The 25,586-nt window shown below is 36.2% G+C and overlaps 1 protein-coding gene across 4 annotated transcripts in view; it reads right to left on the bottom strand.

The window, feature by feature from the left end:
• Window positions 1–25,586, bottom strand: part of SNX7 (sorting nexin 7) — a 94,171-nt gene that overhangs the window by 32,732 nt on the left and 35,853 nt on the right. For 2 of the 4 annotated variants that reach the window (XM_053592314.1, XM_053592312.1), the window contains exons 5-7: window positions 25,167–25,365; window positions 21,343–21,542; window positions 18,039–18,125 (exon numbers count right to left, since the gene is read on the bottom strand). In XM_053592314.1, coding sequence (XP_053448289.1) covers window positions 18,039–18,125; window positions 21,343–21,542; window positions 25,167–25,365 — 486 coding nt within the window. The remainder of the gene's footprint in view (window positions 1–18,038; window positions 18,126–21,342; window positions 21,543–25,166; window positions 25,366–25,586) is intronic. The other 2 variants (XM_053592313.1, XM_053592316.1) reach the window with 2 other exon arrangements.

The following is a 25,586-nucleotide window of genomic DNA, read 5'->3' as shown; positions in this document are numbered from 1 at the left end:
CGCTCCTCCTCCTACCTACATCCTGATAAACCATGTAGACTGACAATATCATGAGTCAAAATGCATTTAATGCCAGCAACACCGCAGCCTATAGTCCTAGCACCCGGGAGCCACAATCACTCCACTGCAGCCTGGCAACAGAGAAGGATCCTTCTCGAAACAAACAAACAAGTTCCAGGAAAAGAAGGGCACGAATAGAGAATATAAAAAGAGTTCATGCTCATCAAGAAAACCACCTTGTGAGAATTAGGTACTAAAAACGCAATGGACTTCATTCACTTAGTTGATGAAGTTCATAAATGTTTATTCCTATCTTGTGTGTGAGAGCCACTTTGTAGATGTTGTGAGAGATGCAATCTAAGGAGCACAGTTTCTTGAGGCCCTTGGGGATAAATAAATCTTACAAAACAAACAACAAAAAAACAGTATTCTTAAACTTTGGAATTTTCCCTTGTTCATAAAAAAAAAAAAAAAGGTACGATTAAACTCTGAATTGTGTTTTACTTATATAATCAAACTTTGGTAAGCTTGTGACGTGTTTCACTAAAACTTCTCAGCATTACTCTTATAAAGTAAAAACAAAATTTTCTGATCTTAAGAAGGGACAAAGTCACAGAGAAAGAAATTAAAATAAAAGATGAAGAAAAAACCACTAAAAACTAAAAATAAGTCCACGATTAATATCAATATACTAAATGTTGAAGAAGTGTTTAATTACATAGTACTTATTATTTCTCATCCATAGAAAGTACAGAATACATGGGGGGGTGTCAGGTAGAATACAAGATATGTGAGCTTCGGGTCATATTCCCCCCACTGGGGGTAGCTCAGACTCAGCTGAAGGGAGTTTCCCTTTCCCCGACTCCCCGTCCCTGTTAGCCTGGCCATATTTTGTTTCTTTGTGTCATTCATGGTTACCTAGGAAATGGTCTGGTGACTGAAAGGGTCAAGATGTCCTAGGCTCCACGAACCCAGCTGCATCTTCTCTAAACCCAGGTCATCACCTTATAAATGTTCATAAGTCACGTGGGAAAGTGAGGGGAAATAATGTGAATGAATGAACAGAAGTAGATCAATATTACCTCAATATTACCGGAAAATAAAACTAACATCCTATTGGAATGGGCTCATGGGACCATTTCTACAACTGTTATGCGGTGTTTAAAGTGATTCAAGTTTGAAAGTACATTGGGCTGCTAACACCACGGGTGACCTCATCCCTCAAGCCCATATAATCATGAATTAGAGGTTTTTCCTCCTTATAACCTCAGCACTGATGTTAGGTGAAAACAATCAGAAATTCTTCACTATTTAAGTAATTTTCATCAAAAAGGACTTTTATAAATTTTAATTTTGTATTACTTTTACAAATTGAAATTTCTAAAAATAAACCTTTGCATAAATATAACCGTCATTAGCAACAGATCTATTACTAGAAAAAGGTCACCTAAATCTATATAAATGTGTTAGATTTTTAAACCAAATAATTAACTAAAATATGAAAAGTAAAAAAAGTCACAGAAAATTACTTTAAGATAGCATTTATTAACTATACAAAAAACAAAAGTGATAGACCATTTTAGAATCTTACAAGAGAAAAAAGATAATTTTTTCTTTCTCATAAAATGTGATTATGGTAACTATACACAAATGTGTCTTTATAAATAGAATAGTGAAAATGTGAATTATTTTCTCACAAAGTTATAGTAGCAAATAATTTTTTTACATGTTAAAGAACCACATTCCACAAAGATAAATCTCCACAAATATTTGACAAATTCTATAAAATGGAATTACTTAACATACTTATCAACTAAATAAGATGTAAAAACAATGTATCCAGAGTGTATATACTAGATATAACAAAAAACATTTGAAAATAATGGGGGTTTTCTTCTTAGAGATTATTTTAATCTCTAAGCACATTTTGTGCTTAAAGATAATGTGTCGGACTTTTGCTCTTAAGACTAAGTTGATCTTTAATGCTATTTCTTGAAATGTTTCCATTATAATAGCAAGAACATTCAAATTTACTAATAGAAATAACAATTATTTCACTGAATTCACTTGGGTATCCTATGTTTTCTTACAATTAGATTTTAAGAGTTTATTTGGATTTTCTGGCAGAAAAGTACAGCTCTTTAGGAATTACTTTAGAATAAATAGCTCTGGACTTCATAAGAACTGTAAAGGTGAGCAATTACTTTTTGGATGAATGGGCACACAAATGGGGAATCATCTGCCCAGTCCAGTGAAATCACCCTCGTTATTCAGAGGATACCACACAGCCCTGATCTTGCTTTTTACCTTCTGACTTAAAGGCCTTTTGATCAACTTAATGTCTTTGTTTTCTTTTTTTTTTTTTTTTTGTAGAGACAGAGTCTCACTTTATGGCCCTCGGTAGAGTGCCGTGGCATCACATAGCTCACAGCAACCTCCAATTCCTGGGCTTAAGCGATTCTCTTGCCTCAGCCTCCCGAGTAGCTGGACTACAGGCGCCCGCCACAACGCCCAGCTATTTTTTTGCTTTGCAGTTCAGCCGGGGCCGGGTTTGAACCCGCCACCCTCGGTATATGGGGCCGGTGCCTTACCAACTGAGCCACAGTCGCCGCCCTGTCTTTGTTTTCTTTGTCTTTAATATATTGAAGATAGTTTGGTAGTAAAAAAGGGTCAGGAATGCACCAGAGAGCTGTGATGAAGGGTAGGATCAGTAAAGGGAGCTCTGTCCCAGGGCACTTCGCAGATTCTTAACACATGCCTATTAAATTAGCACTTCCGAGTACCTGCTATTATCTGCCCTGTACGTTACATATAGCATCCCTCCTTTAACTTTCTGTGTCATTTTTGGAAGTAGCTTTCTCCACCCCGATCCCCAATCTAGCTGGCTCAACTTTCAGTTCTATAAAAGTAGAATTTGGTGTAATCCCACCAATCCCCAGCAGTGCATCTTACAAGGGTATATGTGAAACTTGGTAAATGTGGAATGTAAGTGTCTTGGCACAGTAACTGAGAGAATGCCAGGAAGGCTATGTTAACCAGTGTGATGAAAGTGTGTCAAACGGTCTGTGAAGCTAGTGAATAATGCCCCATGATCATATCAATGTACGCAGCTATGATTTAATTAAAAAAAAAAAAAGTAGAATTTGGCACACAATGCTGGTCCAGACTGAATCTTCTCTCTCATTCCCTTGTCCTATGTTAGGGAGACCCTATTGAGGACCTGCATAAAAAAGGAAGAACAGCCACAGGGGAAACAAAGAGCTATTTTCTTAACAGTCCAGAAAACTCCCCCAATGACCCAATGCACCTGACAGTGCTCATAGGTGAACCGAACGATGTCTCAGGCCAGAGAGTCTACGTAAGGCCCTCCTCCAAATCAGACAGGTAAGGCCAAAAAGTTCAGAAATTACCTCTATTTTAAGAAACTAGGTTGCCAGGTCACCTTAATAAATTATCCCTCTCTAATCCAAGAAGTATTAGTATCTTGCATATTGTGACATTATAAAACCCTAAGACAAAATATGCAAATGGTATTTTTCCCCGGACTCTGGAAGTACTGAGTGTAATTCTTAGTCACTAAAAACCTCTGTCTGGGCACTGAAAAAAACCTTTCTAGTAATTAAAAAACCTGTAGAGCAATGTAAAAAGAATAAAACCAAAGATTCCCCCCACCCCCAATACTTCCAAACATCATTTGAGGCCTTTAGTTTTTCTTGCCTATTAAAGATCAGTTTTTAGAAAACATAATAGTTCATCCAACAACTATTTGTTGAATGCTTACTATGTGCCAAGTACCACACAAGGCACAGTGCCCTTAAGTGAAATGTTCTCCTTCTTCACTCATTCAAACTTTGGAACACTTCTTTAAAGGAGACAAATATTTACTTAACATCAAGAATCCTCCCAGTTCTGATACAGTTGTCTGAGGAGACCAATATGGAACATTTTCCTGCGTGTTTCTCAAATTGGGATTCCTGTAACCAATACTCTCTGATAGCTTAACGATTACCTACATCATGAATATACACAGAATAATGTTGTTATAAATATTTTGCAGAGATCAGAGAAAAAAGTATTTTTAAATTAATAACAATACATTATGGAACGGTGATGTTCAAATGAAACTTTATAACAGGAGACCTTAAAGAAATGTTGAGCTTGCACTGGCCACAGATGGACCTTTCTCAGATTTACTGGGGTATATATTACAATTTTTTTTACACCATAGAAAATACTTTATTTTGGTAAAAGTGTCTGAACTGTATGCCACATTAAAATAGTATGTGTTAGAAACAAATCTGCTTGACTGCTGAAGTATTCATTTAATAAATAATTGATATATTTTGGCATGATAATTCAGAGGAGTTAATTGCCATGATTACCGACACTTTTGTCAAAGTATCAATTATAAAAATTAGGGATTGAGAAATCAGCTATCCTACAGTCTCTTTCTCTAGGAATAGCTGCCAGAATAACAGAAAAAAAATATTCAGTCAAATTGTTCTTAATCACTGTGATTTATCACTGCTAAAAACCAATCTATGTAGGGGGAAATTTTACTCACCTCTCTGAGAAAGAACCACCCATGTTGACTATTTAATCATCAATGCTTCATCACTTATCCCTGATATTCTATATAGAACTAATGGCAAATAAGCATTCTTTATCCTCACTCTGTGATTCTCTCTACTTACAAGTCAAGTTATATGGGCAGCACAATTCAAATTTAAAGTCCCTCTAATATTATGACTGAACCCCTGATGTCTAAAAAGCTCATGAGACCTGCTCCTAATGCATTGTTGAGTTATTTTTTCATGAACAAATAATGACAATCTCACAAAAATTAATCTAGTGTGTAGAAACGTATGAGGCTAGCATAACCTGGATACAAAAAAAATGACATTTCTGGTGGAAGTAATCATAATGCCAAATATTCCAATTTAGAATATAGATACAAAAGTCCTTTTAAAAAAAAAGAGGAAGTCAAATCCAGCAATAGTCAGGTTGGGTTTACTCCAGGGATTCAAGAGTAGTTAAAATGAGTAAATTTCTTAGTGTAAATCACCACAGTAAGATAATAATAGAGAAACACACGATTATCTGAGCAAATACAGAGAAAAATCATTCAATAAATTCAACACCTACTTATGAATCAAATAGGAATAGATAAGAGCTGCCCTAACCTGATTATAAATATATGGGGGGGGGGTAACTATACAAATATCATTAACACTGAAAAATATTTTAGGAGAATTAACTTGGAATCAGAAAAAAATACAGCAATGTTCTATCACTAATGATATCATGATGTTTATTTGCCAGTTCATTAGCAAATGGAAAATGAAAAAGTATAGTTATTGAATAAATGAGATAAAATTACCAATATGCACTCATGAAAAAATTATCTACACCGTCTACAAATAAATTTTAAATTTAAAAATAATTTAGAAGATTTTACATATAAATATACAAAACTGAATTATATTTCTATAACTCTTGACAAAATGTTAGACAATAAAATGTTTTAAAATACCAAGTATATAATAAATGTATACAAAAAATAAAGTACTGGGGATAAAATTTAATAAAATGTATAAAGATCTTTTTGGGAAAAAAGTTAAAACTTTATTGAGAGATATTAAAGGAGACAAATTGTGAATTATCTTAAAAAGTATTCTATTTTAAATGTTCTAGCTAGTTCTCTTTAATTTCAGGTTAAATAATGTTTCCTTAGATAAGCCTTCCCAGAACAACCGCATTTATGTAGATTTATGTAGTTTTCCTTTTTTTTTTGCTATTCCCTATCTCAGGTCAGCCAGGCTTTATTCCCTTAGCATTCATTTGAACCATCACTTATTTTATTTATTTTTCTTGTACTTTTCTGTTGGAATGTAAGCTCTGCCAGTAGGGGCCAAAAGTCTTATCTTGTCACCTTTATTCACAGGGCTTACATTACGTGGCAATTTGAGAAATATTTGTAGATCAAATGATTTTAGGAATGTGAAATGTTAGTAATAAATCTAGGCTCATTCTTCTACTGATTTTCTAAGGATTATCTATTTTACACTTTTAAATACTGTAAAAACTTTGGTGTGCCTGTACCTTATTTTCTAGGCATATGTCACCATTTTTTTTTTTGAACAAGACAACACAATTTAAATATCATGGTTATTCTTACTTAAAACTATCATCCCTGCTTTCCTTTTTAAATAGCTTTCTATTATTTCCTTTTCAGGGAAAAAAAAAAATCAACTATGCAACGTATTTATTCAAATGCTAAAAATTTTTCTTCATAATCAGAAAAGCCCAGAAATTATCATTTTGAAAAGTTCTTGAAAATAATATACCTAAATACAAAGATTTAGATTGTCACTCCATCAAAGACAATAGAGAATTCAAAAATTCATTCTAATCTGACAGCTACCTCTTCATATCAAGTACTAATTAAATTGCAAGGGAGAGATAAGAGGGCTCTTAACAATAAAATTATATTATTTTCTGATTCATGAGAGAGGTAAGATGCGTCTAAAGAAATTAGGCACTTGATTATTCAGGCTGCTTAAACACACATGTGATTACTAAGCAGTACCTTTTATATATACTTTATAATACCCACTTTTTAAAAAATGTGGAAACCTCTTTCCCTGAAACCCGCTGCAGATTTTGTTATCCAAGTGTAACTTGTTCAGCAACACATGATGCATTTTCTAAAAATGACAAATTGAGTCACAAAACACCCCAAAATGTAGTTGACACATTACTTAAGCCAGTACCTATGACACCATTAACAATACTCACAGTCTAAAAAGAAATTTTAAATTTAAAAATAATGATTTGATTTCTCATGACATGGAGGCAACAGAAAGCCAATTATTTACAGGGTCACATTTTAGGAAAGGTAGAAATCTCCTCTGAATCTTCTGCATAAATTATGGAATGATAAAACCCTAAGACAAAATATACAAATGGATATTTTGCCCCGACTCTACAATAATACTTCCAAATCATTTAAAAACCTTTTCTAACAATGTAAAATCTCCCTGTGCTTCCAAACACTTAGGCCTTTAGTTTTTCTTATTTGTTAAACATCAGTTTTTGAAAATATATCAACATATCTGTTTATAGAATGGTTTATTTACTGCATATTTTAAGCCCACTATTGAAATGTACTGCTCAGAAAGACAGACTCCTTTTAAAATATCACTGTTCATTGACAATACACCTGGTTACTCAAGAGCTCTGATGAAAATAAACAGGAGATTTATTTTGCTGACATAACATTCACTCTGCCACTTACGGATCAGGGAGTCATCTCCACTTTCAAGTCTTATTCTTATACTGTTTGCAAGACTATCACTTGCAAACATAGGGATTCCTCTTACGGATATGGGCAAATTAAATTGAAAACCTTCTGTAAGTAATTCACCATTAAGGATGTTATTAAGAACATTTGTGATTCATGGAGGAGGTCAAAATATCCACATTAATGGGAGTTTGGAATAAATTAATTCCAACTCTCATGGATAACTTCAAGTGGTTCGTGACTTCAATAGAAGTCACTACAGATATGGTGGAAATAACAAGAGAACTAGAATCAGAAGCCGAGATGGAAGAGGCAACTGGATTGCTGTGATCTCACAATACAACTAGAACAAATGAGAAGTTGCTTCTTGTGGATGATCAAAGAATGTGTTCTTGCGATGAAGTCTACCCCGATAAAGATGCTGTGAACATGGTTAAGATGATAACAAAAGATGTGGAGTCTGACACGAACATAGCTGATCGGGCAGTTAGCAGAGTTTGGGAGGACTGGCTCCAATTTTGAAAGAAATGCTAATGAGGATAAAATGCTATCAAATAGTATTGCATGCTACACAGAAGTCTTTTGTGACAGAAAGAGCTGGTCCACGTGGCAAAATTCATTGTAGTCTTATTTTAAGAAATTGCCACAGATGCCCCAGCCTTCTGAAACTACCCTGTTTCCCCGAAAATAAGACATCCTCCGAAAATAAGACCTACTTACAGGAAAGATAAGACGTCCCCTGAAAATAAGACCTAGCGCATCTTTGGGAGCACACCTTAAAATAAGACACTCTTATTTTCGGGGAAACAGGGTACCACCCTGATCACTCAGTGGCCATCAACGTGAAGGCAAGACCCTCTACCAGCAAAAAGATCACAACTCCCTGAAAGCTCAGATAGGTAGCATTTTTAAACAATAAATAACTTTTTAATTTAGGTATCCATATTTTTTTTAGACATAATGCTATTGCACACTTCATGGATTGCAGGATAGTGTGAACATAACTTTTATATGCACTTGGAAACCAAAACAAAAAAAAAAAATTGTGGGATTCACTTTATTGCAGCAGTCTGGAACCAATCCACAAATACTTTTGACGTATGCCCACGATAAATTAAAACGTACTTAATTTAGCAAAATCTGACTATACTAGTGGGAAAACTATTTATTCTAGATTTTGTGAAAATACAGCATTTGCTTTTTAGTACTATTTAAACTATTCATATTTTAAATAACATATTTTATCATACCATTATTTATTCTCTAATATTTTACACTTTCACACTATTACTTACCAACAGTTTTACTAACACAAGTTCTAGACTGATTAAACATTAATTCAAAAAACTTTCTTTAAGGTACATATAATTTCTGCATGTTCACAGAGGAAGAACAATTAATATCTGATTAAGTTCATGAATTCAGTAAAAGTGAATCAAAGCCCCTTCCAGGCCTCAGATTACCAGTGTGTTATTGCTGTAAGCATAATGAAATATTTATTGAGTGCCCAGGCAGGGCCAAGAGTGAAAAAGATAGGTGTGATGGACCCTTAGGACACATCTCTTATTAACAAACAGTCCAAATTAAAAAGAAATTGAATCTAATTTGAGTTTCAGCATTGGACAGCTGTTTAAAATATTCTGTCTACAGCAGGCTAACTGCACCACCCATCCAAAGGACACCATAAGTAGCGTTTCTTAAAATCCTGAGAAGAAATGACTGGAATTTTAAACTACCCCTGTTACTTACCCATCTGTTACTTTCACTGTTGCAGTAAGACAGCAAAAAAAAAAAAAAAAAAAAGTGTCTAGAGAAAGACAGCTTCAAGTCTTTCTTTAGAAAATCATCTACAACAATGTCACACTGCTTCTTTTTTTTCCAAAGCCTTTCATTGTCTTTTCTGTTCTTCCACCCATCCATCCTCACCCACCACAAACATACACAGGCCTTATTCATTAAGACTGGGAGTTTATAAAGTCCTTTTTTTTTTTTTTTCAAATTAGCAAACCTTAATATGTAGTTTCTTTCCTAAGCAAATTTCCTTGGCAAAATTTTGAAAGCAGAACATTTTTTTCCCCATTGTCCTCAAATATCTCTTGTCTAAGTTTTCTGGGCAATGGTTACTTGAGTCATTTGGTATTCAGGTTTGTGTTCACAACAGACATGCTGGTGTTTGTGGATTCCAAAGGGAATCAGGAACAACATGTGTTTTGGCGGGGAGGAGATTCACAATATGTGGTTTAAAAAAAGGTGGTGTTCTTTGAGATGATTTGTCATATTTTACCTCTAGTTATTAATTTGTCTCTGACTTATTCTACAGTAGATTTAAGATGGCTTCCAAAATTGTATGCTACAACACATATAAAAATAGTAAGTAGGTAAAGACATAAGTGCAAAGAGAAAAGTAGAGGAAGCAAAAAACAACATGAAGCTAGGGTGAGTTTGATACACAAAAGACATTTGCCAGACAGAAGTGCATCAAAATTGGGGCTCTCCAGTGTCAAGAAAACAATCATAAAGGGCAAATGAGAAGTGGACAGGCTCAGTTATAAAGCACAGGTTATGCATGCGCTGAAAACACACCAACCACTCAGGAGAATGAAAGCCCATTGCTGGAGCTGGTCCTTTCTAAGGTATCCTAAAAGAAAAGTACTGTATAAAGTAGTCAGTGCTGCTGATGCTCAGCACAGAAGGATCGATGGTTCTCCTTAAAATGACCTTCATTATACATCGATGGTACAGTAACAAGTGCAGTTTAGTTAAATAATTCCAGGGGAGGCCCAAACACTCCTTGTTGATAGTCTGCATAAGTGAGAGGCATCTTACAGTATCTCTTCCACTGCCCAGAGTGACTAGGAGGACAGGTGGGGCAGCTGGGGAGGGTCACTATCCAGCTCAAGCTAATTGCTGCCTTGTTTTTCTTTTCTCTTTCTCTTTCTAACAATGTGAAGGTCTAACAAGAAGAATCGCAGCTACCGCTTTCCAAACTTGGATGTAAAAGAATGAAAGACCCAATATATACTTCAAACAAAGTTCCTCCAATGTTATTTATAAAAAATGTTTATATCCTAACCTGGCTTGGGAGTTGGGCTAAGGGATTGAATATGCTCATTCAACAACACTCTAGGGAAGATAGTACCCATACCTTTGACAGCTGAGTAAACTAAAGCAAGGAGCATAACCTATCCAAACTACAAAGGCAGCAAGTGGTCCATCGGCTACACAATGCCGGGGGGTTTAATCATACACAACTCCGCAACTGGGATTAGGGCCTTATACAAATGCTTCTCAGACTGTTCTGCTTGAGAGTGCCAGAAGCACAAAAATAAACGTTTCAGGGAAAAAAGCCAATATGGTAAAATTCCAACAAGAAATCCCAGGCTCCACAGACTCGTATCCGTAGGGTAGATGTGGGTTTGTGTGTGTGTGTTGTGTCTGGGTTAACTCTGATGGTCACAGTCTCACTCCACGGGACTGGTTTGATCATGACTTTTCACGTCTGGCCAAGGAGGCACCAGTGAAAGTCTGATCGCAGGATACAGTGAGGCAAAGCCTCTTTTTCCTCTGCTGTTACTGTGGCATTCTTCGCTGCTGTGTGAATGTGTGTAGGAGACACACACGCATAGCTGCAAACAGACCAAAAGATGCAGAGTAGGAAAATGATATTAGGAAATGCGGCCCAGTGAAAGGAATATCGTTTTTTAAAAGGTTAGGAGAGGTGAGCCAGCAAACATCTAAGAAAAGGAAGAACCTTCACCTATAACCGCAAAAGAAGCTTGCTATGTCAGAACTATTTTTTTTTTTTGGACAGGGTCACCCTGTGTTGCCCTAGGTAGAGTGAGGTGGCTTCATGGCTCACGGCACCCTCAAACTCTTGGGCTCAAGCGATTCTCTTGCTTCAGCCTGCCACAAAGCCCCGTGATTTTTTTTTTTCTTTCTAATTTTAGTAGAGGAGGGGTCTCATTTTTCTGGCAGGTCTCTTGAACTCAAGAGTCTCATGGTCTCTTGAGATCCATGCACCTCAGTCTCCCAGATTACTGGCATACAGGCATGAGCCACTGTGACTGGCCAAAACTATGCCTTTAAAGTTTCCAGGAATCAGACCCTGAGTGGCACGTGGACGCTCGGCAGCTGCAGAGTGAGCTGCCAGGCTCCCATCTTTGCTCCTGGTGGTCGGTGGTCGGGGTTCCTGGGCCCGGCTCAGGCCTCCACCCCTGCCCCATGGCTGGAGGACTCTGCCCTGTTCTGTGGCCTGTGCGCCCCACCAGCCAGTCCGAACCTCCACTGCTTTGATCAGATTCTGATTGTCAGAAAGCAAAGTACCTATTTGATGAATTTGAGGAAATCAGGAACTGTGGGCAAGGCAAGTTCTCTGGAGGAGACCACCTGGGAGAGACTAGCAGGGGAAAGGCTAGATTCCTTAGCAGAGTTTTTTTGAAGACCTTATAGACAAGCCCCACACATTTGAGGACTATAATGTCTCCCCAAATTTAAACTGGGTGGAGATCTATGAACCTATGTGATCAACAGACTCCAAACAAGCAAATCTGGTTATCTTCTCCATCCAGCGGGCCTAAGCATTACAGCTGGAACGGACTGGCAAAAAGTGGATATACTCTCACGATACTGTGTCTCTCCATGAGCTGTGGGCCATCGAGCTGGCTGAAGCCTTAAAAACCAAACTGGAATTATCTCCCTTGGCCTACTCTGGAAAAGGCACTTGAGGCCCAGCCTAGTTTTTAAGACATTAAGGCTGCCAGGCCAAAACCTCAGCCTCCTTCTGCAGTTCAGTGTCTATGCTCCCTGGTCCTGCTTTTGAGAACAGTTGCACTACGTGTGATGGCCCTGTGACAAGAATACATTGCCTTCCACCCTGTCCCCAAGTCCTGGTGTTTAATTTCTACAGAGGCTTTTTTTCTTTTTTTTAATTTCTGTCTGATTTCCTCCCTCACATGCAAAACCGTATGCCTTATTTCTTATAATGTCTTCTATGAACACCTTAATATGATAACCTCACAAAAAGAAAACTAAGAAGAAGAAAAAATTCCAGGAGGAGAAAATAAATACTTTCCCACAATTAAAAAGGAAGCAGTATTTCTCTGCTTTAGTACCCTATAGCCTTTAGTACCCTATAGCCTTTAGTACCCTATCAAGATCATTAGAAAATTAATAACCACAATTTGAGGATGAGAATAAAACACAAGTTCAAAAATAGCACATCCTACAGAATAAGGAGCAGTCTGAATAAACTTGGTTATCTGTTTGTGTCTACTGAATACGGCTGCGCACAAACCCTGACTACGAGGATCTTATGAAAATGCATTCTTTTTTTTTTTTTTTGCTGACATAAAAATACTGCTAAACAGCCATGGCATTATATCTAGATCCAACTTTACGATTCTATGCACATATTGCTAAATGTCAAATGTATTCATATTCATTTATATCTGAATGCTGCTTTGAGTGGAAAACTATAAATCATCCATTCAAAAATAAAAATAAAATGAATATGCAGCATTATTTAGCACCACAGATGAACCTTATTTATTTTACAGTTAAGCAGTGAAGTGAATAAGCATTTTCAAACAGTAGCTCTGATTCCGAAAACTTGTAACAAAACTGCAAAACCCACAAGTTCCTCCAAATATGAGTTGTACTCATAACCTCAGTTATTATTACACCACTTTCCCCACAGTCATTCTCTTAATTTTCATATAACAATATCTACTGCCTTGCATATCTTCTTTATTGGCACACATAATTCAACTAAGTATCTCTTGAAATATTTTATTATCTATACTTAATTATTCTATATCAAATTGTTTTTATAAATGCCTCATAAATGGAGAAGGGGTTAAAAAAAGTTGAATATCCCTAACTAGATCTCTTTAGTTTATCTACTGAAACAATTGCCCATCACTGGACACAGCTTCAGTTCACCAGTCATTTCCTCTCTGATTCTTCCATTATTATTAATCTATTAAAGTTGGAGTATCCCAATGCTTAGTCCTCTTTTTTCTCTTTCTGTAATGACCTCAGCAACTCTCCCGGCTTTAATGCCATCCATTTGCTCACAACCCCCAAACACACAACTCCTGCTAGACCCCTTCTCTGACCTTTAGCTTTTTATATGTAACTCTCTACTTGCCATCTCCCCTTAGGGATCTAATAGGCACAGTAACTTCACCTGTCCAATCTGATGTCCTCATCTTCCTCATTCATAAACATGTTCTTTCCAAACTCTTCCTTATCTCAATGAATGCCAATTTTACCTTCCAGTTTTTTCATTCCTGAATCCTCAGAATCATCCTCAACTCCCCTTATCCTCTCGCAATCCACAGCTCACCAAATAACAAACAGCTCTCAGCCTCTGACTGCTTCCCACCACTTCTACCCTAGTTCCAGCCGTCATGTCCCAGCTGGAAGCTCGTTTCCAGCTCCGGCTTTCACCCGTCCCGTGCATGGACATCATGTACACCAGCTTGCGTTTTTTTTCCCAGTCACATAAACATCTCACACGTGAGGTGTGACCATGTGACTCCTCTGCTTAACTCTTCTTATCTTGCTGAGATGGAAACCTTACAGGTCCTCTGGGATCTAACCCCTGGGTACTTCTCTGAGGTCATTTCCGGTAACTTCTACATGCATAACCTCAGTCTCCTTGATTTCCTGGGATGTGCACGCAGACTTCCACTTCCAGCTTGCTGTCCCCTTTGCCTGACTCTGCTCCCAGTCGATGAGACCTTTCCTGACTCCTCACTCGAAATTACACCTCTCAACACTTTCTTTCCTCCACACTTATCACTACATGACAATATACTCCACATTTTTGTTATTTACCACTTATTGTTTTTTGGGTGTTTTTCATCTACCTATTAAACCATAAGCCTCAGGAGGACCTGGCTCACTGACCACTGTTTTCCCTGTTCTTCCAATAGCGACTCTCATACAGTAGGCGAGAATATTCATTGAAAGGTTTCGGTTGACTACTTCTACCTTAAATGTCATCTTATCATGACATAAAGTTGCACATCAAATTTCCTCTTCTTTTTGTATTCTATAGCTCAGTTTAGAGAGCCACTATCTGCCCTCTATAGAAGTTAGTAATGTTAGAGTTAACAGCTTGAAATACTGGATATGCCTTGCTCTTTAAGGGTATGAATTCTATTTTCAACCTCTCTCTCTAACTGACTCCCCTTTGTAATCCCACTGCCACCTCCGCAGTTCAGGTTCTCCCTGGATCTGTACCAACCAAGAGCACAGTCCACATTCCCCAACCTGACAATTTAAGGCCCCCTTTCCATGTGACTGCAGCCCACCTTTAAGTGATATTCCTTCATCCTCCTGCACCCTATTCTCCATATGGCAATACGGTTTCCTCAACTCAGCATGCTGTTTGAGCTTTTCACAATATCCATTCTACCTGAAATGCTCTCCCCGCTCTTCGATAAAGAGTGACTAACAACAGCTGAGTGCTTACTATGATCCAAGCAATTTACCTGCATTATATAACCTAATTCTTAAATAAGCCTATGAGAAAGGCACTCATAATTTTTTCAAATTATAGATCATCAAATGAGGCTAAAAGAAGTTAGGAAACTCGTCCTGGGTCACAGAGGTTAACAAGCCAATGAACAAGGATTTGATCCTGAGTCTATCGAATTCCAAAGTCTCAGCGGCAAAACTCTAAATGAACAGCTGAACCGACCTTCAAATCAATATTCTGAACGTCTTCAGTGAGTTCAGGTCATTTTAAAACCATTCATTTTATTGCTGTGACATAAAAACTACAAACTACAAACTCTGAGAAAGAGCTACTTTGTAACTGCCCACGTAATAAAATCAAGGAACTCATAACCAAACATTAGTTTATAGAAAAACGCGTAACTTTTATGGACATATCTGTCTGATGAGACAAGGTAGCCATTATGCCATTATTACTGCTAATTCCAGCATCCATGGATGTACAGAGTTTTACACACATGGTAAAAAGCCCAGAGTTTTTTATCTGCATGCCACAAAGTCCATATAAAGGTTACCTCGCAGATTCAGCACAATCTCTGGAGTGTTACACCACTGCTATCTCACTACCCAATAATTACAACCTCCCTAATCTTTGCCCTACTTCACAGAGCTTCATTTCACTGACCTTTTCATTGCGAGCCTCTTTGTTGCATTTGCACCCAACCAAAGGGGACTTCATGGAACCTCTGAAGAGTAGATCAGTAGATTTCCATAGAAATGGCCCTAGGGTTGTCTCCAAAGTGGCCCTGTCTGAGTTGCCATGGTAAACAACCAGGCAAGTTACTATATTCAGCGAGGGTCGTCATGGTGACTGCAAAGGAGGGCTCCTTGGAAGGACCTCACCAGGGCACGTTTCCATGGTGACCCTACCCTGCACATTTTTAAGCAACATCCTTCCGTTTGCTCTGTGACCAATCATGGCAGGTTCATTTTTAGAGAGACTTGGGAAGGTCTCTCCCACAGATTCTATCATACCATGTAGGAATTTGAAAGCAAGAAGCTCTGAAACGAATTAACTGTTTGAAAATATAAACTGTCATTTTCAAATCCTTACAGCTGTCTCTGTGAATTTTAGGAAGAATCCATTTGGGTGGGTAACAAAAAGTAACAGCAATGCCTCTGTTAAATGAGACTGTTTCAAATCAGAATTAAAAGTGGCTGATGAAATAATAATGCAAACAATAAAGTTTCCAATGTCTCCAATTTTACGATGTAACAGCTATATCAGGTATTAAATACTTTCTAGTAGGCACAACACACCAAAGTGAAATCACAAATCCAACTGATTAGTAAGTTGTAATGACATATCAAAAAATTGTATAGAGCATAAGAGAAATATTTGCAAGAAATGTGTTCGGCTTTGGCGTGTAGCTGGAAATCCTAGCCATATCTGAACCCAGGCTATTTTTTTTTCTTATACTTTTGGGGTTGGAATAATCTCAACTAATCTTCCTGTCATCAAACATGAACACAGGCCATTCTGAACATATGCTTGGTTTGTAAGCTGTGTTATTACTCTCCTGAAACTTCAAAATATGCTATTTTTTTCCTAGGCAAGAGCAAAATGTATCTAACTAGTAATTTCCATATCTTTTAAAATTATTTACCAAATGAAAAACAAATTCTAAGTTCAAAATATGTAATTACAGTTTCTGAACTGGTGCCCAGCCTGTCATTGCTCCCTTCAATTGACTCTTTAAATATATATGCACGTTTCCCATTGAGTGGAAAAGGCTGATTTTGGGTTCCTTCTCTTCTCCTCTTCTTGAGGTAAAGATGACTTTTCCCTCAAGCACTAGTTCTCCTAGTTTTACATTTTCAGCTACTCTAACAGATTCTTTTCTCCCACTCTGTCCACAGTGGCCCACTACTCCCCACTCACATTCCACTTAGGAGAACAGGATTTCAGTTAACACAGCCAAGATAGGAGGATGATTCACAGTCACTTTTTACTGAAGTCCTAGTGTTTTACACAGTTTTGTTTTTAGAGACTTGTTGCTTCAACCTTTCAATGTAGTCACTGTAATTTTCATTCATTCATTCACTAAATATTTATTGAGTGACTCCCATGTGACGGTAGTGTTCAAGTGGCTGGAATATTCGGTCAGCCAATATTACGGTGTTTCAATTATGAAAAGGCAGAGAGAAAAAATATGTAAAATAAAATATGTTAGAAAGTGATTAAAGCTAGTGAGAAAATTAAGGCAGGAAGGAAGGATACAGTGTCCTCAGCCAGGTCGGGGTTGGAGAGGCTGTACTACTGCAGATTTATTGGGGGCTTCGAGGATTCCCCCACTTACCTAAAGTCAAAGGAAAATTAAGAAAATATCTTTCATAGAGTATCAACAAAAGTTAGCCAGGACAATAGTTTTTCCCACTTCCTTTTCTGCTCTCTGCAAACAAGCACAGTCCTGCTTTTCAAGAGCTATATAAACTTGGGCAAATTACTTGACTTTCCAAGTGTCTTCCTGAATTTTTAAAACATGAATAACAAGTCTAATCTGACAGTATTACTCTGAAAACAAGCAAATAGTAAAATATAAATACAAAAACACTATAGGTAAAATCATACACCTAGAATTTGCTTTAGGATACTTCTGAAAAAAATTAAAAAATGAAAAGAGATAGATTAATCTGGGCAAAACATAGAGAATTTGAAGCCAACTTATGGATATATGAGGCTCAGTACATTATGAGATCTCATTTTGCATTTGATAATTTCCATAATGAAGTATCCTAAGGAAAGGATTAAACTTGAAAACAAAGATACTTCCTTTGTAAAGATGTTTTAGAATAACCAGAAAAAGTATACAAAACCATTAATTTATTTTGTATAAACACCTTATAAAACTGGCAAAAAGCAGATGTATTTACAGAGTACATTTTAACCTGAAACAATGCTACACAGTTTTTAAACCTTCTTTAACACATTATGTTCTTCTTAAAGAAATTAACTTCCTATTTTCCTTATAGTATAATATAATATATATAAGCCAGAAAGGCAGAATATAACATAAGCCAGAAAGGCAGAAAAGCATCATTGTTGAACTTATGGACTCACGTGGTATTTAATGTGCAACAGATTTGTAGAAGAAATTTGATTATCATTTGTTGAATGCTTAGAAACGATCATGCAATAAAGCTTGATTTATAAATAAACATTTTAGACGATAAATCCTATATGATTGTATCAAGAAACTTTCAAACTTACTAGATCAGTACCTGCCTTTTTATAGGTCAAAGCTTCAACTTTGGACTCCAGCTCTGCTTGTATTTGGTCTCTTCTTTTCATAACACCCTTCATATTAAAACATAAGGATAAAATAGGAAGCACTTAGTTTTAATAATCTTTTCTATAACAAAAATATACATTTCAGAATATAAATAGCATCTCTTCCTTCAAGCCATTAGTCATTTGGGATATAATACATTAAAAATTTGGTTGTTTTTTCTTTTAATTTCTAAAAGCTAACTTGAAAGCCAATTTTTAAGAGAATTTTTCTCATAAATATTCTATTAGTTTTCCCAACGCACATTTTATGAGTTTAAATATCATATGTATGTAAAACATTTGATAGAGTACTGTAGGCTTGTACCAGTCTTCAAAAGGACCAAAAAAGTAAAATAAATAACTGAACCAAAAAAAAAAATCAGTGGAAACACTGGAATTATATACTGTAGCACACACTGGTTGCCACTGGAAGGTCCCACAAGCCATTCACCTGGAAATACCCATAATCAGTGGCAGCCCTCATACCTGTCTGCAAAGGGACAGTTATCAAATAGGCAACTACAATGGGGAATCAGGAAACTAAAATGTGCATTCCTAGGTTAAGCATTTTATTTCAGCTCAAAATGTATATCTATTTACCATTTAGCCAAACTTTAAAAAAATATTTTTCCCTTTTTTTTTTTTTTTTTTTTTAATGCTGTACTGTAAGACAAACAGCCAAGCTTTCAACGAGAAATTTATGGCTGTTTCTTTGATCGAGTTCCAATTTTTTTTTTTTTTTAATAACCATGATTTCAGGTTTCAGTATCTTAAACTTAAAACACTCTTTTTTTTTAATTAATATTAAATCATGGGGCACCATACACTGGTTTTATAAACAGTTTGACACATTTTCATCACACTGGTTAATATAGCCTTCCTGGCATTTTCTTAGTTATTGTGTTAAGACAATTATATTCTACATTTACTAAGTTTCACATGTACCCTTGTAAGATGCACTGCAGGTGTAATCCCACCAATCACCGTCCCTCTGCCCATCCTCCCCCCTCCCTCCCCTCCCTCTCTTGTGAAGCAATCTGAGTGCAGCACTGTCTATGTCTAGACTCCATCTACATCTTTAGTAATTTTTGGTGAAATTTTATAATATCTTCCCTTTGGTGACTCACTTTTCATCTAAGACGTTCTACTTAGACTTCATAGACACAAAAACTCCTTACCTGTACGCATTTTTCATTGGTTTTCACCTTATTAATTAAATAATGGGATTTAAATAATGAACATAAGTGGCCTAAACAGGCTAAAGGAAAAATACAACAACTCAACCAGTGAGAGAAGCAGCACCGGACACACAGGAAAAGGGCCTTAACAGGGCACAGGCCTCCTGGGTGTTTTACAGAAGATGGGAAGAACCAAACGCAGATTAGTTACATGAAGGTCAAGTACGATGGTTCTACACTATTTAAACAATAACTGAAAAGTATTACGGATAAAAGGTATCTTGAGAACCAGCTAGTCCTATTTTGCATCTGGTGGAATCACTCTTACCACTATCAAAAATCTCCTAGCTGCAAAGAAATCGGTAGAAAATTCAACTGATTATCACAATTTCCTTTATATCTAATTCAGTGTTTATCATTAATGTCAAAAAGACCCCTTCCTTACTCTAACCTAAATGACTCATGCTGTAATTCAATCATGTTTATTCAAGGTCTGTTTTCATAAATGTTTCCATACCGTGCTTTGTATGCATAAATGTTACTTCAGAAAAAAACTAGTGAAAATTACACAAATTTAACCATTTTTGTCAAGGCATTATTTCTCATTATTTTAGCTCAGATTGACGAAAACATTCCAAGATAAAATAGCACCAGAATTGCAATATAAATACTACTGATGATACCCTAGGAGTCTACAAAATAATTTTCTGGTTGCTATTGTAATTTTTCCACACCTTGAATAACACAAGATTTTAATTATGTAATCTACATCTTGACATAAGAAAATACTAAGAGAAGAGAATATACAAGTCAGATCTTCTTGAAGATATTTATACAAGGAGGGGACCCACAAAGATGTAAAACCACAGGATGTAGCCAATAAAATTGACAGAGATACGAGACTCCTCCTCAGCACTGAAATGCTGGTGCCTCTGGGAAGCAAGAGAGTTTGATTACAGGAAGACCCCAATAAAGTCAAGTCACAGCAGAAGCCTGAAATGTCCACGCAATATTTAATGGCTCAGTCAAAGGAAATCTGAAGATGATAAACAAGAAAGAGGTAGACATCATGCTGGAAGACAAACAGAGCCTTCCTTATCAAAACAAGGCAAAGTTAAAAAAAAAAAAAGTAAAAGAAAATAAATCCCTAAAAATCAAGAGTACATTACAACAGAAACCAGACATAGCCTCAATTATAAATGGCAGAAGAAAGGGTTATATCTTAATGGAAGCTGACTCCTTCCCCTACCATCACCAGAGACCAGAGGATGCCAAATTGACGGTGCCAAGTACTGTGGGCACAGGGTAAATACTAGAAGGAAAAGAGTAGCTCTGCAGATAGCATTGCTAAATCCCCCAAATCTGAAAACCTTAGCTAGAACTGAGGAAGTAAAATCTGAAACTTTGATCTAAGAGGAATAAAAGCCTTTTCAAATAGTGAAAGATAAACACTTTAACCTAAAAAGTCCCTTTTAAAAGCAACTAGAAGGTAGAACAAACATGAAGGTCTTACTCAAGTACTTTCTACATAACATATTAAATATGTTGCTAAATCAAATGAACCCAGACCTGGGAAGGCAGTTCTTACCTGAAAAGAAATTCCCAAAGCACTAAGAATTTTGTAAAGTAAAAATTTAAAAACAGGTTGAAAAAAACCAACCCTATTCCCTAAGTAGATCTTGACTGGGGGTGCTTCAAGTCTGTGGATAATTTTATAAATTGTTGGTGTTGCTATTGAGTGTTGCACACTCCCGCCTTTTATCAATGTGTTCTTCCCTTTGTCTGTTCATGCACATGGTGAATAAATATTTATAGAGCATCAACATACAAAACATCCTTCTGCTGTGAAGCTAGTGAATGAATGATGCCCCATGATCATATCAATGTACACAGCTATGATTTAATAATAAAAAAAAAAAGAACGCACCCCATATTAAAAAAACAAAAACAAAATATCCTTCTGGGATAAGAAGAGAGTGGTAAGATAAAGGAGAAGTAGAAATTGCCTTTAGAGGGCTTATAGTCAGGTACAGGACTGAGGGGAAATCAGAAGTGGGTGCTCTTACCATTAACATTTCACTGTAAAGCACGTACTCGTGGACGACGGGAAGCAGGGCCTCTGAGAGTCCAGACAGCCGTCTTTCAGTGGCTTTGCAGCATCTGTCAATACAGCTGGAAACATCTTTTAGAGTATCAACCAAATCTTCTTCTGATGCTGACCACAGAACATAAATCGGGCCATATTCTTTCATTTCATCAAAATATTCTAAAAAAAAAAAAGTAGCTTAATAAATTCTTCAATAAACAAGAGTTTTCAAAATACTCAGTAAGAAAGGGCCTTATTTCTTTCATTGTACACATGTTCTTACATATCGACATAAGAAAATGAATTATCACCCTTCATTAAATTGGCCATGCTAGTTCACCCGGGTCAGTCATTGAACATTGATACACAATAGCATCCTTTTCGCTGTCAAAAGTGTCCTACCTTGGAAGATAAATTATATGACCACTATGTCTATTATGGACCTCTGCCTACCACACAACTACATCTGAGTCTCTCATAGGCAACACGCCCGAAATAAAATTTATCCTTTTTCCCCCTTCTTCTGATTATATTAAACATCCTACTTAACGGTAATCACCATCCAGAAATCTGAGCAAAAAATAAAGGCATTATCCTACATTCATATTTTCATAGATTCAATCACCCATTCCAAAAATTCTTGTATTTGTGTAATAACTCCAATATTTCTATAAACTGTAATATCTATCTACCTACATCTCCATCTTTACCTCCAATCATCATAATCTCTACCTGACGCTGCTGCAAGGGACTACTTAACATTCTCTCTTTCCACTTGTGTCTGGTGTATAAATATTGAAGGTTCTTAGCTAACTTTCAAAGTCCTTTGTGATTAGTCCTTACCCACCTCTCCAGCTCTACATCAAGATTCTCTGCTGAATGTATCTTGACTCCAGCAAAATTATTTGTTCATTTATGAGTATGCCATGATTTCTCCTGACACAAACATTTGCACAAGTCCCTCTGTCTTGTTCTCTACCTTTTCTATTAATTCCAGGTCAAATAAATCCCCTCTGATTCTGTTCTAAAGGATTTTTAGTTGCTTTTATCCTCAACAAACCTGTCATAATTTTATACCTTTATTAAATTATTATCCCACTCTAATATATCTTATATATATATGTTGTTTACTGACTCACACGAGGGTGGACAATTAAGTTCGCTAACTCATCCTAGAGAAAGTGCTGCCTACCTCATTGCTGAAGACCACTACGATCACTTTTGAAGGACTCCCCTTGGCCATCGGTGACCATAGTGATCTTTAACAATAAGGCATACTGCAATTTTTCTAGGACTATCACAAACTTAATTGTCAGATCTCATATGATGATAGCTCCGATGGCCATTCCACAAAAACAATTCTAAAATTCCTTTGAAGGGTGGACTTGGCCCTGGCTTTGGTGCGTAGCTTCCAAGAGTATCGAGAAGGTGACCTTAGTGATATTCAGAAATGAGGCAGGTAGCACTTTTTCTAGGATGAGTCCACGAACTTAATTGTCTGACTTCATACTCCTAGACTACATACTCTTTAAAACACAAGATGAGCCACTAAGCCTTATTATTTTTGTATCTCAAAGCATGTTATGTAATGTGTTCAGTAAATATTTTAATACAAAGAATACAAAGACTATCAAAACTTTGTATTTCATTTTAAAATGTGACTATTTTTACATTTTAACTTTCTCACTATCGAATTTCAATGATTGCGTTTTATGACAGAGAATTTATAAAGAGTGAGCCTCCTTTCTAATACCCATATAAATACAACGCAATTCTCTGTATTTAATCATCTTAGTACTCATTAGGACTTGCTGAAATCTGTCACATTGCTCTAAATTAAACTACCAAAACTTGAAGTTTGTATGATTATATAAACTGAAAAGGCACAAATTATAAAATTTAAAATTTAAAATAGTAGTCATCACCAACTAAAGTATTAGGTTTAATGACTTCCAGAGTGCTTCCAAACCCTACCTTCTTGAATCTAGGACTATCTTTTATGTTAAATAATGACCATACAAAACTCATATTTCTAGAAAACAAAAATTTCCCTTTTATTTCTTCTCTCAACTCGTGTGTATATAAATATATGTCATTAAACTGCACACTATTTAGTTTCGGCTTCCCTAAAACTCCAAACTGTGTTTACATACCACTCAAATCACACCTGCGTGCAAACATTTAATGAGTTGCAGTGTAATCTATCAACACCGTGAGGTCTACAGTGTGACAGGTACCACCTTAATTACGCCTTTTATCTCCAGCACACAGAAGAAGCGTAACATGTGGTTATGTAATACAATTTTCCTGAATATGCTATGAAACACAAAATTAAACAAAATCAAAGGAAAAAAATTTAGTAAAAAAAGAGAATTCCCAATTAGGATCACCAAATGATTCATGTTCTAGATATGACTTAATCACCCTAAATAGCTTAGACAACCAAAGCTACAAAAGAAAACAATTATCTTGAATCCAATTTTGAGACGTAGATTTCACGTTCCAAAGACTACAGAAGTCCCTCCAGTTCAGATAAGTGGCCTTTACTACCTAAAGTAGTAGCTTAAATTCTGGTCTATCACAAAACCCAGTTTTCTTTTCAAGCATTGTATAAACATTAGGGTCTACCAAAGATTTTAAAAGCACTCCTTTACACCAGTAAATATATAGCATTTGATAGCCTAGGAAGCTCTTAAATGTCAATAGTCTCTTTCCAGAGGCCTGTCTAAACTGCTAACCCCCCAAACCAGTCATCCAGAATCTACTCAACGGAACGGGAACACAAAGCCTAGTTAAAAGAATTTACTTCTTGGGCTTTAAAAAAAAAAAAAAGACAAATGATAAGTACAAGGGCAAACCAAGGAGGCTTAAAATGAATTATTAAACTACATTTAGTCACTACAATGATCTAAGAAGTATCAATGCGCGAGACGCAGAGAAGGGCAAAGTACAGTCAGTACACAGTTTTTTCTACACCATAAGGCAAATTTTTCAACCACTATTCCAAATCTTATGCTAATGCCTATATTTCTTCAATCATTGAACAAATTTTAACTGTACATTTATTATGTGTAAGCGCTAGATACCAGAAACAAAAGAACACTTTCCCCAGATTATCCATGGCTCTTATAGTGTACTGGAGGGCTCTGACTACAAACAAACGTGTCATCCCCACGACAGCTTCTGTCTGTATTTAAGCAGATCCTCAAGTATTAGAACCAATTTACATTAGGAAATTATTTATTGACTCAGCCATCTATTTTTAATGTAGATATATAAAATTAGAAAACAACTCATTATAAAGTTTTTAAAAATCCTCACAAAGTCTCACTTATAAACTAAAATATATAAATATATATATATTAAATAGTAAGAGGAAATAGTGCTACAAATAGAAAAAGTGACTGATTTTTCAATATATAAATCTCTGGGGCATACTGTGACAGGTTTAATACAGAATATTTTACATAATTACCATATTTTCTGAAACTTCACTTTTTTGATTTTAAGCTATGGTCCTTTTTGAATACCAACTTCACACACCTACATCCACAATTTTAATCTCAGGACTCAGCTTTACTACTCTTATCTACAAATGGGAAAGGGAACAGCTAATGTTTGAGAAAAGCAAATGTGAATTGTCTGTGACTACCTTCAAAATCACTTATGAATCAAAAATTTTCACCTGGCTGGGCACACTACACTCTGAAAGTGAAATCCTAATGTAAAATCCTTGCACCAGCAAAATGAGAAGATTAATCAGAAAGTGAACAACTCGAATCACATTTCAGTGGTCCTACGTACCTCTTTCTTCCTTGTAAATTCTCTGAGATATTTTATCTATCAAATTTACTTTCTGGCTAAACATTTCAATAAAGGTATTCATTTCCATGAACTCCTCTGGGCGGCTTTTCACCCCTCTCATGGAGGATGCAACAGCTCTGACGGTCTGTCCCATCCTGCTTAGCAATCCAGGCCCTTGCTTCTTGTGAGATGACAGTTCCTAGACACAAAAAATGAAGTATTTGTGGTAAAGCAAGTAACCATAATCCAAGACTAAAGACAAAAAAAAAAAAAAAAAGAACCTCATTACGAGAATAAACTAAAAGACAAAATTATTTCATATACATTTTAAACTAAAAAATGTTATTTTTAAGCAAATGAATTTGATTAAGGTACAGTTTCTCCTCTAAATGTCAGTCTCTTTGAGAATATTCCCTTTCA

Source organism: Nycticebus coucang, chromosome 5 (assembly GCF_027406575.1).
Source record: "Nycticebus coucang isolate mNycCou1 chromosome 5, mNycCou1.pri, whole genome shotgun sequence".
Classification (NCBI taxonomy): Eukaryota; Metazoa; Chordata; class Mammalia; order Primates; family Lorisidae; genus Nycticebus; species Nycticebus coucang.
This window is presented reverse-complemented; position numbering and strand designations above follow the sequence as displayed.